At 40.6% G+C, this 18,265-nt stretch overlaps 1 protein-coding gene across 1 annotated transcript in view; it reads left to right on the plus strand.

Annotated features, from left to right (window-relative positions):
- CORIN (corin, serine peptidase) overlaps positions 1-16,680 on the plus strand; it is a 151,238-nt gene extending 134,558 nt beyond the window's left edge. Inside the window, exons 17-22 of the mRNA XM_075752210.1 lie at positions 2,466-2,588; positions 5,583-5,632; positions 7,186-7,360; positions 10,952-11,223; positions 12,908-13,041; positions 13,513-16,680. Of these exons, the coding sequence (XP_075608325.1) occupies positions 2,466-2,588; positions 5,583-5,632; positions 7,186-7,360; positions 10,952-11,223; positions 12,908-13,041; positions 13,513-13,695 (937 nt within the window). The 3' untranslated portion in view covers positions 13,696-16,680. The remainder of the gene's footprint in view (positions 1-2,465; positions 2,589-5,582; positions 5,633-7,185; positions 7,361-10,951; positions 11,224-12,907; positions 13,042-13,512) is intronic.
- The last annotated feature ends 1,585 nt before the right edge of the window (positions 16,681-18,265 follow it).

Consider the following 18,265-nt stretch of genomic DNA (forward strand, 5'->3'; position numbering starts at 1 on the left):
CTTAAAGTAATTAGCAGCTATAGCCTTGTTGGAGTCTGTAAGAAACTCAGTAAAGCAAAATATTCTTATGAAGAAATTATACACCATGAGTTGACGCGGCTCTGCCCATTGAAAGATCCTTCTTTTCTTTTCTTTAGACTGTGTCCACAAAAGAAATTGTGTGCTACAGCTCCAAGTGGGGCTGAGTAGAACCAGCTGCCTGCTGTGTTTTCAGAGCACAGGATGGGTTTGGCTAGAAGGATTCCCCATTGCTCTGCCTCCCTCCTTTTCTCTGAGCACGTTACAGTCCCTGATGTAATGTATGCTTCTGGCATAGCAGCCCCTCCCTGGACCCTGAAAGTCTCAGACCCAGAAGCTCACACCAGTTTGTATTCCTCCTCTAACATTTTTAGCTTGTATTCTCTCATTCTCTGGTGATTCCCAGTATTCTCTGCTCTCTACACAAATGCTGACCATTGTCTCCAGCTTTCTTTAGCTAGAAATGAGGCTCTTAGGTCCCCTTTATTCTGACTATTTCTAATTAAAGTAGATTAAAGAAGACAGTGGTGACCATTGCCTATCTGAAAGAAAACCTTGTATAAACATCATCAAGGGAAGATTGCACTATAAATATTTATAGAAGGCATTCTAAAGACATAAATTAGGGCACACTGGTTTTGAGCATGTTACATGAAGCTGTGATCATCAAGGAAAAAAGGCAGAACCCTAATTTTACTTTCACTAAGTATAATACCTTGTATTAATAATTATAAAATTTCATAAAGGCTTAAGTGTCTTGTAGGTTGTTGCCCTGGTTTAGAAGCACATATCTGCTAATGCCGATTATAGCATCACAAGCTGTAATTCCGAACTTCAGGTTTCAGTAAAATAATCTGGTATTTGGGAAAATATAGATTCAGATCCATCAGATGGCATGATATTTGCACTTTTTTGCACATTTTTGAGTTACATATTTTATAGATCAGACGCCGTTTACAGCTACATAAAATATCACTCTACAAAGTTATGAAATGGAGAAAATAATTGTTCACAGAAGATCATAAGGCAGAATGACATCTTAAGGAAAAAAAGATTGTGTACTTTTGGTGGGAAAAAGAGTGGGAAAGAAGCAAATGATGGAATGAAGAGAGGAGCGTTTTATGTGTTTGCTAAGCAGGCACTGAGGAAGAAAGCTTTTTTTGCAGCAACCAGCTTTCTCTAAATGGTAAAAAAACGCAACCTTTAAAAATGCTTGTTATTATCTGCCTGTACACTCTGGGTAGTAGATCATGGAATGATATTTGCTTAATATGCCCAGAGAATGTTCTGAAAAATAAGTCACCTAACAGGCAGGATCCAGGGCTGTGACCTCAGAGCCTAGTTAATTCTGCCAGCCCTGCTGAAAACATTTCCATATGGTTGCACTGACAACTTTACCATAAAACAGAATTCTTCAATCTTTGTTAATTTATGCAATCAAGTGGGTAAAGAATGCTGCACTTTTGCAAATAAAAAGAAATATAGATAATACTGAAAATTCAGCTTAAAGACAAACTAATAACCTGTTTGGCAATACCTGTTTGGCATTGGTACTGCCATGAGAGACTGGGTTCAGAGGCAAGTTTTAGGACACATCACAGTTTTTCTGAACTTTTCTTTTTTTTTTCGCCATGAACTAGGATTTAGAATTTGGCATTTGACCAGTGTTCAGAAGAGCAGTCCTTGAAAGTCCTTGTCATTGACAGGGATTGATGGCTAGTCACGGATGGTTCTGTGCTGGAAAGTTGCATGACTTGTAAAGCCATTTAAAAAACACACTCTTTTTCCATTTAGCAATTGAGATTTACTAAACCAGCAGTTTCTTCAGTGGCTTGAGTCTATCAGGCAACAACTAAACTAAGAAAGTGGATATTTGAAAATATCTCTTGGTGAACCATTCTTACTTTCATATTCCTGTTAATTTGCTGCAGAAGGACAGGTTTGACATTATCACCTGTGATTTTTTCTGTTTAACAAATCAGACAGCTTGGATTTAGAGATACTGTCAAGTATTATTGACAAGACCTAGACTGCTCTTTACTGTTAGATTTCAATGGACTTCTAAAGATAGAAATGTAAGAAAATAGTTTTTCTTTTACCTCTTCTACATATGAAGATCTATTTTTTGTATTTTTGGAGGCGAGAAACTGTAGAAACAGTAAGTCAGTGCATGCACTGTAGTAAATGCCACCAGAAGGCTCTTGCTGTTCTATGTTCCAATTCTGGTTCTTGTCAGGAAATACAACATAATTGACAGTAATATGGTAGCTGGCCTGGCTTCTTGGCGTGATTTAATTCCCCTAACTATGATTCTGCCACACGTGGCTTTGACATAACATTCAGCTGTATATCTTTGGAGTAAACAGAAGGCATTAGGGCCTCTTCACCTCGTAATTGTAACATAGAAACCTACTGGAAGATCTATGAATGTCTTTCATCTGTTTCAGAGGACCATCCAAAACAGAAATTGTAATAGAGAATGAGGAAATGCAGCATCAAAAATGGCTCAATCTGCACTCAGACTGGAAGAATAAAAATGCCTCCACTTTACATGCACTTCTGGTGAATGGGTAAGTAACATGAGATTTATTTCACTGCTGCGGGTAGTCATTTATCAATAGCGGGTGACAAACTCCTTTGGTAAGCTCTTTTATCCAAGGTATCTTGTGTATAAATCCCAGCACATACTCATGTGAGTTGTTAAAGTACAATCTACAACAATTTTAGTGTCTACTACAACTGTAGTCTCTTTTGAGTCCACCTTGTGTATCCTCATTCTGCTAGACTAACAGAATTTGAGTGACATAGAGGTGATGCCTTTGAAGTATCCGGACCAGACAACTTCATTAAATCCCTGCTGACCAAGAAAGTCTAGTAAGTACTATATAGCAAAACCTGCAGCAACATCTTACCATCCTCTGCAGCCCATATAGTTTGGATTCATACATTTGGAGCAACCACAGCTTCTTCAGCAGAAGCTATATCCACTTGCAGTAGGTTTCCTTTGGAGCTCCTCTGGCTTCAGATGGACTGAACAGGTAGTTGGTAATGAGAAGCTAGGATCTCATGGTTGAGACATTCAGAGTGTGACTTTGAGACCGAAGAACAATGAACTTAAACATCCAGAACAAAACTGGGAGAGCCACTTAGTCCCCACCTGCAACTGCATTCTTCAAAAAGTAGGTTCGTTGATTCCCTGTTCTCTTTCAAATGCCTAGGAGATTTCAGAACATCCTTCTGCCATAGAAAAATCCTTCTGTTTCACAAGGAAAGACTGTCTTGGCTAAATGCAGAGGTACAACATATGTCAAGATTGCAATCTGAGGAATACACCTACTTTTCTTTTGCTTGGCTCCATTATTTTCTGTAGTGAAACTTTCTATAAGGGCAGAATACTAAAAAGATTGTGTCTGCAAGTGCCTACTTTTGCTTTCCTACATCTCAGCTTTGTACTAGTTCTGTTTTATATTAGTATTTTCCCCATTTATTTAAATTCATTTTTATTTCTTCATCTAGAAGAAGGACCAGTACAGGATGGTTCCTGATACTTGAAAATTTTCTTTTTAACTCTTTTCCTTTCTCACTGTCTCTTTCCACTGGCCTAATGGTATCTAAATGCTTTTCTCCAGAGCAATGCAAGAATAAACATCTGGGTTGTGACCAGATGCAAAGGCTGGTCCACAGTCATATTCTGTTCAGTCACTGAAGTGCAAAGCAGAAATTTCAACATACTTTGCCATGTTTCAAAGTGGTCTACTAGGAAGTATGCGTGAAAGGATGGATTTGGAGCCTCTGAGTTAAAAGAACTAGTAGCAAAAGAGCTTGTTTTGCCCAAAGTACAAGTTAAAGGAGAGAAATTGATAAAGCTATTACAGAGATGAAAGTAATATGTAGGAACAGATGCTCCAGTCTCCCCAAGTCCATGAAATGGGTAACAAGAAGTGAGAAGCTAAGGCCTTGCATGAAGAGTGAGGCTGATTTTGTTTTTGCTGCATCAGGCATCCTGTTTAGGTGGCTCTCACTGGCTGTGCATGTGCTGCAGGTCAGGTGCACCCCATACCAATCTCCCAGTCATCCCACTGGAGGACCTGCAGGCTTGCATCACTTCTCATGTGCCTGGCTTGCTTTCTAGTATAAAGCAGATTGCACAGTGTTTAGTCTCTTCCCAACATGAAGCCAAGCCAAGCCCAGGAGCTGGGAAGTGCTCTTGAGCCCTGCAGTCTAGGTGTAGTCATCTGGATCAGCTTCAGCATGTAAAACGTCTGTGCCTTGGAGTATGTTGCATGTCTAAAGGAGCTGTCAGGCTCCTGGACTGCTGGGAACTCGGGCAAGAACTAACAAATGCACCACTAGTTTCATAAAGGTTTGATAACAGGGACAGGCAGTGTGCACCCTGCACAGTGCAGGCTATGCACACATAAAAGCTTAAAGTTTTCTCTTTTAGAGCTGGGTATTTGATAAGTCAAAGAAAAAAGCGTGAAACATGAGTGTGGCTGGTCTCAGTTATATTCTCTGTATTTTTTGTGGAGTGCCAATGCCCCTCAAAATTGTGCACACAATTTTCTTTCCTGAAATTTGTGGACTGTCTCTAGAAACAGAATTTTATGGTCTGTGCTTCTGGTCTGTACCGAAAGTAGCCTGATTTGCACAGAATATGAATGGGGTGCATGGAATGCAAAGGACAGAGGTTTGGTCAAATCACAGATTGAAGCCAATCTGGTGATCTTGCTGGCACTCTGTTGTGCCCACATCATTAGTATCTATGACTTAAAATCAAATGCAGCCTCTTTTAGGTGGTTGCAATTTTAAAGATGCTGCCTGCCTACTGAGATTACAGCCTTCAAAGAATTAACTGGGGAACAGCTCTTCTGTGTGTCCAGTCTAATTTAGCTCTACATCTGCCTCAGAAAAGCACGTATACAGTAGGAATGAAAAGTGGGGGAACTAAAAAGGCAGTCAGCTACTGAGCAACAATGCTCGCTGTTTTAACAAGAATCTCCCTCCCTTTGACAAAGAATTTCTTCTTTCCTCTCTCATCTGAAAATTTTCAACAGAAATGATAATTGTTGTTGTTTTAATACTTACTTTTGCAAACTTCTTTTGGAAGTTCTGGATTTTTTTCAAAACATCCAAACTTTTAGGCCATGAAAGCTCATCTGTTATCAAAGGTATTTCAAAGAAAATTCTGTCCTTCAGCTGTAAGGAAGAGGAGAATGGCAATCTCTGTGCTGTCAGGTGCCATAAATTAAGACTTGACAGACTGTACATCCCAGCTGACCAGAGCTGGATCAGTGCCCAGAGAGCGAGGTAGTCTGCAAAATATGTAGCACCCACTCATGAAATGCATTGTAAAGCTGAACTAATATTTTGAATTATCTCCAGGCAGATGCTGGAAACCATGGATGATCTGGCATAAGAAGCTCCTTGTGTTTCTTTTTACAGTTTGGGGGAATATTTAACAGATGGTTCACAACAACAAATACAATACCTGTGCTGATTTGCAAATTACCAAAAATTACATCAATTAATTGAGATTTCCACCATGTTCTTGTTTCAATATTTAGACAGATGTGTCGAAGCAGAAGCAAAGTGGCTCTCTTTTGCACTAAAGAAGGTAAGAGAGAATAGCATATAAAACAAAGATCTTTTTCAAGATGTGTTAAATTACTTTAACAAATGCAGATGTTTAGTGTGCATTCATTCTGAAATTTGACTAGACTTCTGCAACATCCAGTTTTGCATTGTTTGTTTATTTGTTTTTCCTACTCTATTCAGATTTCATCAGCTTTTCTTACTTTTTGACTACAAGGCTGTGTATTGCAGTAACCCAGTCCTGCTCCCACAAAATGAATTTTGTCAGCAGTCAGGTCCCAAAAATTAATTTGCTAAAACTTCCTGCAGAAAATATCCTTTACCACCAGAGTGATTAGCAGGCTACCTGCCTGGGAGTTGAAGCTGTGATCTGTTTAGTTATGAAGCTCAAGGGGACAGAAGAACCTGAAGCAGAAAGCTACAGACCAAGTCTGTAGGCACAGCAGATTGTGCAAGTTTAAGCAGTTTGAAGATGCAGAAATTCTTCACCTTCAATGAAATCATCTTCTGCAGACAAGGAGAGCTTTGTTGAAGAACACTTAAATTGTGAATTAGCTTGACACAGGGAAAATTAATCACAAAGCATGACCTAAATTTGGGAAACCAATCAAAACATTTACTACTCTTACCAGAAAAAAAATCCTCATAAGAGACTGTCAAAGGTGTTTGCTTCTGGCATACATTGCTTTAAAAACACTTAAACCTCCTTGCCCTCTGAAGTTAAGTGAACACAGTGAGAATTACAAGTTACAAATAATGGTTATTTGTAACCATTGCTCCAATTTATTTCTTCACTACTAAATTCCCACGGGTATATCCCATACCCTTGGGAGGCTGATTGCATAAACTGGTGGTGGTCTTTTGTTCTCTAAATCAGACTGAATATAAACAGGATAAATAATAAGTTTGCCATCTTACAAATCCAGAATATAAAGTGAGACAAAAGTGAAGGGCTAACTATTTCAGAAAAGTAACTGGCAGATGGGAATCTGGTATCAGTTCCCATGGAAGTGGCTTATAAAGTAGAATGGACAGAGCACCGGAATGTCTTCAAATCTTCTCCCTTAGTAATTTCCACAGGCAAAGCAAGCTTGGTGCTGTGTAGCTGAGTAAACAGTCTGACATTCACCTCACATTTGGCTTAAGAAAAGCCTTATTATTGCTGAGCAGATTTTCCAGGAGCAGTTCTTATGGATAGTACAGAGTAGCCCAAACACATTGCTAGCTGACAAAAAGACAAGGACATAAACCCAGGAAACCTTCCCAAGGGCAGCCTGGTGACTCCTGAGAGACAAGAAGTCAGGATCCCAAACTTAGCTTGGTTAATATTTCAGGCTGAGCCAGTCAAAATTAATATCAAGAGAACAAATCCTTTGATATAAAGGAAGGATGAAAATGGCACAATGTGTTTGATATTATTGTGTGGTTGTTGATGAATGAATTACACTTCATTTACTGTTCAGTGTAATTTCATGACTCTTAATGTCGGTCTATGCCTAGTTTTCTTGCAGAAGGTCTTGTATGCGCTGCCTTTGTGGTAACGATTAACTCCCTTCGGCATCTGTTCCTCTCTAGACTGTGGCCGCCGCCCAGCTGCTCGCATGAACAAGAGGATCCTTGGTGGTAGGACCAGTCGCCCAGGCCGATGGCCGTGGCAATGCTCCCTGCAGAGCGAGCCAAGCGGACACATATGTGGCTGTGTTCTGATTGCAAAGAGATGGGTCTTGACCGTAGCGCACTGCTTTGAAGGGTGAGAGGGTTCCCACAGTTTTACTGTTTGTATAAACTTGTACATCTGAATTACCAACTCTTCCCTCCTCTACCAAACACACTGGGGTTAGGTGATGACCTTTGCGGAATGGCAAATTGCAGAGGCCTGGTTTTAAGGAACTAAAAAAGAAAGTAAATGGTATAAACCAGCATCAGCTTAGGTTTTCACATGCTTTATTATTCATTGCTGGTGTCTCTACTGGTGAAAGTTAAATGAAGGTGCCCTGAGACTGTCAGCAGGAAATGGGAAAAGGAAGAAGACCAAAACCTCCTATAGCTCTCATACAACTGCCATAGATTAAAAAAAAAAATCATTCTGGGCACCAGCATAGAAATGACGCTGCAAAAATGCTGTGGCCATTAGTAAAAATAAAACTGAGTATTTACTCACAGTGCAACTAACAGATTGAAGTCACTGCCTTTTCTAATTATAAACATTCCACTCCTTTATTAGGATTGCAATCATTAAAAAGTCAGTATTAACCATACTCGGTGCCTCCTAGTATCTGAGGCCCTGTGGTGGGTGGACAGTCTGGAGTGCAGAGGAAGTTTACATGTCTTAGGAATTGTCTTGGTCGTTGTCAGTTTTGTTGATGCTAACCAACATTTCTTTATAATGAACCACAGATTTTGGAGGAAAGTTTATTACCTCATTTCTTTTGTCTTGTACCGATTTTTTTAAATTGCCTTTCTAAAGATAATTGAAATGTGTGTTTTCTGCTGTAGTTAGCAAGTACTTTTCTGCTATGCACTTGTCATCAGTGCTTAATCCTGCTTTAACTGATACTTGCTCCTTGGCAATTATTTTAGACTATATTAAACACCTTTCTGTTCAAGCCAGCAGAAATTCTGTGGTAAGCAAATGTGTCTCCACTGATACTTCTTTATAACATTAATCATTCCCTTTTTCTGTAATAATTTCAATTTTGTCTTTTTATTTCTGAAACACTGAGGTCTTTTTTATTTGCTGAGTTTTTTCCCTTTTTTTTTTTTTCGCCCCTGGCTCTTGATGGAACTTGTGGTAGGGGCAAAGTTTGTGGCTTGTGTGTCCAAGCCAGAAGAGGTCAGGAAGGTGATAGTGTGAGTATCTCAAGGTATAAGGCTATTAATGGAAATGCTAGAGGAAATGACATTGGAGAGACCTCAGTTCTGATGTCATATCAAGCCCTAAGGATGTTCAAGAACTGATTCTATTCAGAGAGAAAAGTAATAACCAGAAACTTAAAAGTAACCTAGATAACCTTCCTACTAAACTAACAGAGTGCTAAACCTGAATAATACAAACAAGAATATTATATTTATCAGATTTTGTGTCCTGCACAAGGAATTTCTCTTCTTTCCCCATCTATTTTTAAATAAAGCTAAGCAGTATCTGGAATATTTCTTCACCCAAAGGTGAAGAAGTTTTTCTGGTGATCTAAAATGAAGAGTGGCATTTAGAGGTAGATCCTTCAGCAGTATGGGACTGCTACTGAATTTCATGGGTAAGAGATTTTTCTCATTAGAGAAAGATAAGCAAAGAAGCCATCAAATTTATAAAGGAAAAATTTTCACATTTTTGTCAAATGCAGAAAGACCGCCACTACATTTTGGAGCTGTTCATTTACCCCTCATTTACAGCTATACAATATCTATGTGAGCTCAGGGCATTACAGTAAAACGTCTCTCTCACATTTGTATTCTAAATGCCTTAAAGTACTAAGATATTTTGGTTTAATAACTTATCGAGGAGTTATATAAACTTTTTTCTCTTCTGCCTCTCTGAATAGATTTGAGGGTGTATTCCCAGGGGCCTGAAATCTTTCAATTCTTCATTTGTGTGGCTTGATACAGCAACAGCAAGATCAGTCTTGATGCTACGAAGCTTTCTTGACATACAATATTTAAAAATTTACCAAATCAACTAGATAAACCAACAATTAAAACAGATTTTAAAATGCTCTGGTGCTTTAGACAAAATGATCCATTTTGTGAAGTATTTTATAAAGTTCATGTGAAGTTTGGGATACAAAACATGAGGACCATATAACAATAATATAGCAGAAAGTAATAATGCAAACAGTCATGGCAAGAGCGACATTAAACATTGTGTCTTTTGCTGGTTTTATTAGTATAGTCCCCAGAGTGTTGTCAAGATTGTTTTGAAATGCGTTACACCAAAGAATCCAAGACATTAAGGTTTTTTTCCTTGACTATAGGACAATACATTCTGGCTGTGACTGCTCATTGCTCTGAGTGATGCTTTTTTACAATGTTTATAAACACAATAGCATATGAATATTCTTAGCACTTAATCTTGTAACTTTATGGAAAAACTCGCAAACTGATCACGATGGTAAAATGATCATTATGGTCCGAAATATCAGAATTTTCACGCAACTATTAAGATAAAAATAGCCTTCGTTTAGCAACCAAATCTCTTTACAAGTTATAGAAACTACAATCCTGTTGAATACTGTGAAAAAGCTAAGATTTTGCATGCTTTGATTTACACTGCTTTGAGTAAGCTTTGATCTTGTCAGAGGTGCTTAGTTACATGGAATGGTCTTTCATCAGTTGTGAAAATGCTGACTTTTTGGAGGGTTTTTAGAACCACAGACTAATTAGGAACCTGTGACTTGTCCTGTGACCAGTTATGATCAAGAGATTACACCCTCAAAGCCTGTCATAAAGTCTATGTTTTTCTCATGCGTCTCAACAGGCACCAGGTCAGTCTTCCCAGTAGTTTCCACTTCCCACTCACATACATACGTATATTTTTGTGATCTTGTATATTTACCAATAGAGTCTTGAACAATTCTAAGAGTCAAAGTAACCTTTGGTCTTAGGCACAGGAAGTATGCTTCACTATTTTGTCACTGTGAGAGTGGTGAGGCACTGGAACAGGTTGCCCAGAGAAGCTGTGGAGGCCTCATCCCTGGAAGTGTTCAAGGCCAGGTTGGATGGGGCTTTGGGCAACCTGGTCTAGTGGAGGGTGTCCCTGCCCATGGCAGGGGGTTGGAACTGGATGATCTTTGAGGTCTCATCCAACCCAAACTGTTCTATGAGTCTGTGGTTCTATGTTTGGCACAAGACTGAATGCCCAATAAAAAAGAGACTTTTCCCACGGCTATCATAAAAGATTTAATTTTCATAATAAATTGCTTCTTTGGGATTTCAGCTAGACTTACTGCTGTCAGCAGCATACTACTGAACAACACTGTCACCCCAGAGAGATTTGTACGCGCCCTCCAGTGAGCACGTGAGCACCTACGTCTTGGGCAGGATCCAAGGGATGATTTTTGAGAGCCTTTGACATTTAATACAGCAGCTAACAGGTGGTTACATATCTTCTGAAGGCGTGAGCTTTAATTTGTTCGGTAACAGGAAGGAAATGGAAAACACTGTCTTTTGTTGCTCAGATCTTAGCTGTATGTAACGATGGCTAAGTATTGTTTTTTTCTTGCAGCATTTGTATGTGCAATGTTTTGCGAAGTGCAATGTGCAAAAAGGGAGGAAAAAAGTCTTGGGTATTTTAGCTTAAAAGAATGCTCTTGATTGAAATTTCCCATTTTCTCTCTTTTTCACAAAGGAGAGAAAATGCAGCTGTTTGGAAAGTAGTGTTTGGGATTAGCAACCTTGATCATCCATCAGGCTTCATGCAGACCCGACTAGTGAAGACCATTATCCTCCATCCACGCTACAACAGAGCTGTCGTAGACTATGATATCAGCATTGTGGAACTAGATGGGGATATCAACGAGACAAGCTATGTAAGACCTGTCTGTCTGCCCAGCAAGGACCAGTTGGTTCAGCCAGACACCTACTGCTACATCACGGGCTGGGGACACATGGGCAACAAAAGTAAGATAAGTTTTTCTGGGACTCTTGGAAAAACATGTTCACCTTAGAATGAGTTAATCAAATAAGTGATCCTATTACAAAGCTTTATCCATTTATACTGTTACTGAACCTTATTAAATACCAGGGAACTGTAACTACTCATGAAAGGATCTAGCTAGTGTGACTAGAGCCTAGCTTTTCCAAATCAGCAGCCTCAATTTATGCTCCTTAATCCTTATTTAGACAAGTGGCTTGATTTGCAAAAATGCTGAGGATCTAGAAACTCCTGTCAAGTAATCTGAATTAGTTATCATTGTACTGGTTCAGGTTGTACTCAGAACTGTATGGAGAAGGTATCAGATCATGAGGGCGGGGAGCAGGAGGGAGCAGGCAACATTCTTAGTTCAGTGAAAGCGGAAGGCACCGAAAGCATCTGCATACAGGCTGAATGAACATTTTCTTGAATCAACGCTCTGTGTCACACTTGGGACTTGTGACATGATTTATTTCATCCAGGCATAATCACAAGTGCTGTTCTTGTCTCTCTGAACAGAACATCAGTGTGTTTTCTTGTTCTGTGGCCACTGCGATCCTTGGGTCCCATGACAAGAACAGTTGTGTTATGTAAATCTGTTTATAGACAAAATGATTCTGCATGCAGCATATGCAAATTATCCTGGCCCCAACCCTGTTAACATTCCAGCCACTGTGTAAATTATAATAATTACTAGGGAAGGCTGTCATTCTGTACACTGGAGAAGGAAATTTTCCTTTCAGTATTGCTTCAGGTGGGATTTCACCTCTACTGGCCAGGTCAGACACGTGGCAAAAATTAAATGGCACATGTGAGGGAGAGGCTGTTTACTAGCGGCTCTACCTGTCCAAAAATATCTTTTATGTAATGGCAGGGAAAACCCCACAGAATGCTTTTGCACCATTGGTAAGTGGAAAAAGGTTCTTTGTTCTCTAATGTGGTTTCAGTGTTGGTTTTAAAGGTTTTATGTTATGAAGCATCAAAAAACCATCATGGCTACGCAGCATTTAGTACTTCATGCCCTAGGTTGAACAACTTTCCTTAGAATTTGGGCTCAGTCAGCCATTCAGACTAGGAAGAAGTCCTTTATTGTCTCCTGAATGCACTAAAATAAGTTCAATACCCTTTGAATTCTGATTCCCTGATACATTCTCTAAGTCAAATTTACCTAACCATACCTCAGAATAGCTGTGATTATACCAAGCTTTACCATGAGAGACACAGAGAACAGGGAGATCCTGCCATGGAACGAGTCGTCAAACCTCTCCTCCACCTCCCGCACATTCCTGTTTTCCAGCTGGTACTGCCCCTATCTTAAAAGTGCCACTCCACGTCATGGAAAGGTGAGCTCCCTCCTTGGTCTGTCAGTGTGGGTGCCCCATAAATGGCGAGCGTCACGCCAGTCTCCACGTGCTTGGTCCTTCTCCAGAATGTAACACATACGCTCCTGCCTCAGGAGCATGACAGTCACAGATCTGGCCATGCAGCAGTGCAAAAAACCACCTTAGCTTTGTGTGAAAGGGAGGTTCCTCTCTCCTTACATTTAATATATATAAAAAGTAATATTTATAATCTATCCTAACAGAAATATTTATCATATGTTGAAGACCCATCATTGCAAAGTATTTGTGTGTGTGTGTGTCCAGTTTAATTCTTAATTTTGTTTTTCAGTGCCTTTCAAGCTTCAGGAAGGAGAGGTTCGCATCATTTCCTTAGCACAATGCCAGTCATACTTTGACATGAAAACCATCACCAGCAGGATGCTGTGCGCTGGCTACGAGTCTGGCACTGTGGACTCTTGCATGGTAGGTCTCTCTGTCTCAGGAGAAACTCTCAGCCAGACCTGCTTTTAGAAATCAAAAAGTACCATGACGGTTATTAGCTATAGCATACTTCATCTACTATAGGAATGACAAGTTATTTACATATTTTAACCCAACTTTTATTATTATTATTGGCATAATCAACTTCAGTTTATGATCATGAAATGCTGCTTGAAGTCTCTATGCTTTATCTATATTAGTTAACTATTAGACGGTGGGTTTTTTTTTTTTTTAATTTGTATGACCCTTTGCAGGTAATTTTTTGTGCAAATATTACAGGGAATAAGTACTAGTAACACTGTGTGCTGCTACATAGTTCAGCAGAGCGGCCAGTTTTTACAGCTGAGTTACTTATTAAAGGCAAATTGCTGTAGGATCCAAGACACAGCTTTAACCATGTGACTGCCAGCCACGCATAGCCCCTATAGACTGGTTTTTTCATTTACGTTGCAGGGTGACAGCGGAGGACCACTTGTGTGTGAGCAACCTGCAGGGCGCTGGACTTTGTTTGGTTTGACATCTTGGGGCTCTGTCTGCTTTTCCAAGGTTTTGGGACCTGGAGTTTACAGTAATGTGTCACATTTTATTGAGTGGATTGAAAGACAAATATACATCCACACCTTTCTGCTAAACTAACTCCAGATGGTAAGAGTTGTGCTGACAGACATAAGAAAAAAGGGATCAGCACTTCAACACTGAAGATTTTGCAGTCCAGAAACTCTATGAAAGGGAGGTTCAAGCTCTATCTAGTCTTGTTGTGGAGCTATGGAATATGCAGTGTATGTTAATGGTAAACTTCCGCTGGTGAATATTCTTTGGGGTAGAATTAATAATCCTTTTGACTTTTCTTTTAACTGTGTTGTGGTGCTTTTCCAAACACAGCAGAAGGCTTAAAAGAAAAGAATCAGCCACTTTCTGCCTTTCAGCTATTCAAACTAAGCAGTAGCACAGACTAGAAAAACCTTTTTAGAGAACCTATTTTAATACTATTCAACTAGTAGCACATACATTTTCACTAACTTCTTGTCATGAGGAGTGAGCTCAGTGCATTCAGATGGTACCAACAGGACATATATTCACAAGGGCAATCCCAGGCATGGCCGCAGCTCAGGCCGTGGGAGAGATCCACGAGTTTGTATCTCCATGGGGCACAGGGCACATCAAAGTACACGTGCAGGTCTCCAAAGGTGTGTAGCCGTGCTGCTGGTGTGCCTGAGCTGTAGCGCCTTCTGTCCCTTAGGGCGGGTAACTCACACGAGCATAACCCTGTACCGTCCTGACTCTGCCATCTCTGCAGTGCAACAGCAGGACCAGCAGACCCCTAACCACCACCTGAGGCACCTGCGGCCAAAACTGAGGTGCTCAGGCTCTTCGGATGGTTTCTGCCACTTAATTTTCTGAAGCTTCCCATGTCTTAACGTGTCTGGGAAACAGCCATGCCTTGACTGCACTACACCGATTCGCACATTTATCAAAACTATGCCCTGCTGGCTTTTTTCCCCATTTCGTATAGTGTGTTCAGCCTATAAAGTGTGCGGTGAACATCTCCAGCCCTCCAAAAACACAACTGGGTTGGCAATGCCACTGCAATGACTTCTCCCCCTAGAACTGGCTAGTTTGAACATCTGGTGATGTTCAAAAAAAAAAAAAAAAAAAACCCGCAGATTTAAAGTGCAAAAGAGGCAGTGTGAGCAGTATCCCCAATACTGGGAAACTGGGTATTTTTGGATAGGTGTTTTCTAGTGTCGTGCATTGAAAGTTTCATTTTGCTTAGCAAGATTAAATAATTGGGAAAAAGGCAGAAAGAGATCTGAATAATAGAAGACTGGGATTCCAGCTTCTGTTCAAATGAATATTAGAAATATGTTAAGCAAAGTCCAGCAGCTTCATCCCCAAAGGCTCCAAGAGCTGTGCTCAAGTGCTTGGTGGCAGATGGCAGAGTGGTCTGTGTAGTAGCTAAGAAGAGGCTAAGCCTTGACTCCAGGAATGTCTGGTTAAAAAAAATTATACTGGAGCTTGGCACCTCCATGGTGCTAGCAGGGAGGTGTGTCTTACCAACTGCTGTAGGGATGTCCTGCGCAGCTCACAGCTTTTGGGAGGCCAGAGTAGGAGTCAGGAACCTGAGATTACAGGATGAATTTCACTGGGGAGCAACGTGTTTACAACTTGCCTGTTTTCAGTGCTGTGCCTGCCCCCCATGAATCCAGCCTAAGGCATATAATTACCTTCTCTGCTACCTCTGGCATGCCCCCATTGCAACATGGCAGGGCCTTGTCCATACCATGACTGCCATACGTGGAAACAAGCATTAAAAGAGCTAACTAATGGACATTTCAGGTACTATTACTCATCTTACAATTAATCTACATAGATCTGACTATTGCTTTAGTGAGGTTTTACCCCTTATTTCTGTATCTTCTCCTTTAACATGCCTAACATTAGACATAATAGACAGTGCTCTAGACAGCATTACTAATAAATATTCAGTATTTATGTTATGGATTCTGGAACCCTATTTAAGTGACTATTGTACCACTGTTTCATGCTCAGAAAGAAAACCCTTCTACCCTTTGCTAGGTTTGGGTTTGATGTTTTTTTATATATTAAGGATTTGTTTTTACTATAACATATAAATGCTCTTCTTCCCCCCAGCTATAAATAAAGAGAAAGCAGCTGTGACCATGTTTTTCCAGTGCAAGTAGATCACAGATGAAGCAGGTTACTGATGCCCTTGCCTCAAGGATCTGGAAGCTGGAGCTCTCAGTCCCCCCCGATCAGCCTTTCTCTGGGGCCAGGATCTCTGCAGCTGTAGGGTGGTGCAGTTCCAAGTCCCAGAGCCGGTTACCTTACTGGGAGTTACCGGAGTAGGCGGCCCAGGGGCTGTCAGAGGCAGCCCACCCCGCCGCCCGGCTGACAGGCCTGGTGACGTGCATGCTTCAGTGAGGTCTGTTTTCTAGAAGTAAAAACAAAGAGGTGCTGCTGTGAAATGAACAGCCCGGCTCGACATTTTTCCACCAGATGAAGTGGTTTTAGCAGCTTTGAAATTTGTAAAGCACTGGAGTATATATAATCCTTTCATATTAGCGCTACCAAATGATAATATGTAATCACACATTTTAATTAACGGGGTTTGGCCTGCCACCAGTTTCCAAGCAGTCCCTCCCAGGCAAGGAGGGAGAGCCCTGCCTGAAGGTACGGTCCAGCTCCCTCCTGTATGGGCTCCGGCTGGAGAACCTGCAGGCTGAGCCCCACCCCTCATGGCTTTTGGAGGGAGCAGTTGGGTCTTTCCCTTCCTCACAACTGTGTCTGACACAACATTCCATGTAAAGAGGAAATTTGTAATTTTATACACGTATTTTTATACTGCTTTTTTTATGTGTGCACACGAATAGGCAAACATACTCCTCCTCCTACTGTATCAAGCCTTTCCCTGTGTGCTGACGTAATGGCTCTGATCACAGTTACGCTGTTTCTCCTACAAGCGTAGCCGCACTGTAAGGTAACAAGTGTTGGTTATACTTCTACCACAGCTGTAGCTCCAAATGGAAGCAATGTCACACAGTCAAACAGATATGTTTCTTTCTAGCTGTACTAATAAAAATTTGCAATCACTTTCCAAGTTACTTCTCTGTTGAAAATGTGTTTTAATCTTTAGAGAAAGACTCAATGACAATATGGAGGTGTGAAGTTATAACTTTAGCAATAATGCTTAAAAATAGCCTTAAAAAGCTATTTACATACCCTGACCTAGCTCTTTTAATCAGCCCTGACAGCCCTGTGAGCACTACAACATTTGTGGAGGTTCTGGCACTACCATCACTACACAACTTGTAGCTTCTCCTGCATGTATGCTTCCAATACAGAATATTACTACTACTCTGGATCTGAAAGATCTGAAAAACTAACTGCAATCAAATTTCTCCAAACACACTTTGTTCTACGGCTTTCCTGAGGAATACAGTTAGTTTGAAATAATCATCTCCTTTTAACTGGTACGCAGCATTTCAACAACACGTACACATGCTGAAATCAAAATAATACACATGCAGAAACTTAAAATAGTTAAAATTTGCCTGTTCATGGCAGTCAACAGTAAGGTATCCAGAACCAGGAGGGCAAGAGTAACATACCCAGAGTAAACCAGGAACAAACAATACAACACCCATACTGAATTCAGCTATGAGACCCTTCTTAGCACAGTCACCTTCCCAACTGGTCCATTAGCCTCGGCGGAGAGCAAGGGCTAGTGGGGGTGGCGGGCGCTCTGCCTTCGCTGGGCCTCAGCCTTGCGCTGCAGCCAGTGGGGCGGGGACAGGCCCCAGGGACAGGCCAAAGCTCACCATGCTGCGAAAACACTCCCGTGGTAAGGGCTGTGGCTGACTGCCACCTGCAAATGCTTAGCACAGGTGTGGCCGCTGTGAATAATTTAAAAAACCCCCATATTTTTTCTGTAAATCAAATACTGCACATCAAAAAAGTGAGTTAAAGCTGCTCTAGGTGTAGTTACAAAGTTTGGGGAAGTCGAAGGTGGTTGTTTTGGTTTGTTTTAAACTGACAACCAGCAGTGTAAATGCTGTGCTTTCCTTCCTGACATCTGGAAGGCACCTGTAAGATGATCTTGAAGAGCTTGTTTTCAAAATGGAAAAGTCAGGTCATGCTGTGTCTAAGTGCAGGAGTGCAGAAGCAAGCAGGGGATCCTGACGTCTCCAGTGCTAAAAAAAAAAATATAAAGGAAGCATTCAACTGTTGAGAAGCAAAGGGAGAGCGATTTGCTTGCACCCTTCATTTGGCACCACTTTAGATATGGTCAATCAACATTTTGAAGCTTTTATTAGAGACTCACTACCCTCATCTCCCCTTCAGTAAAAAATAGCAAGTGATCACAGCAGACAGCCCTTAGATATTTCTGCTATTTGTAAACAAAAAAAAAAAAAAGAAAAAAAGAAAAAATAAAAAAGAAAAAAAAGAAAAGAAAAAAAGAAAAAAGAAAAAAAAGGAAAAGATGGGGTTTTATACAACAGACTGCTTCTCATAGTCCTCTAAAAGAATACAACCAATAGTGGACAATTTAAAGCAACATGCACCATCAGTGAAACAACACACCAAGAATAAAACAAAGTGTGTGTGTGTGTATATGTGTTATTTCCTACCACTTCAGGTGGTACAAGAGTACTTACAATCTCAGCACAGAGGAACTTTTAAAAGG

Source organism: Balearica regulorum, chromosome 4 (genome assembly GCF_011004875.1).
Source record: "Balearica regulorum gibbericeps isolate bBalReg1 chromosome 4, bBalReg1.pri, whole genome shotgun sequence".
Lineage (NCBI taxonomy): Eukaryota > Metazoa > Chordata > Aves > Gruiformes > Gruidae > Balearica > Balearica regulorum.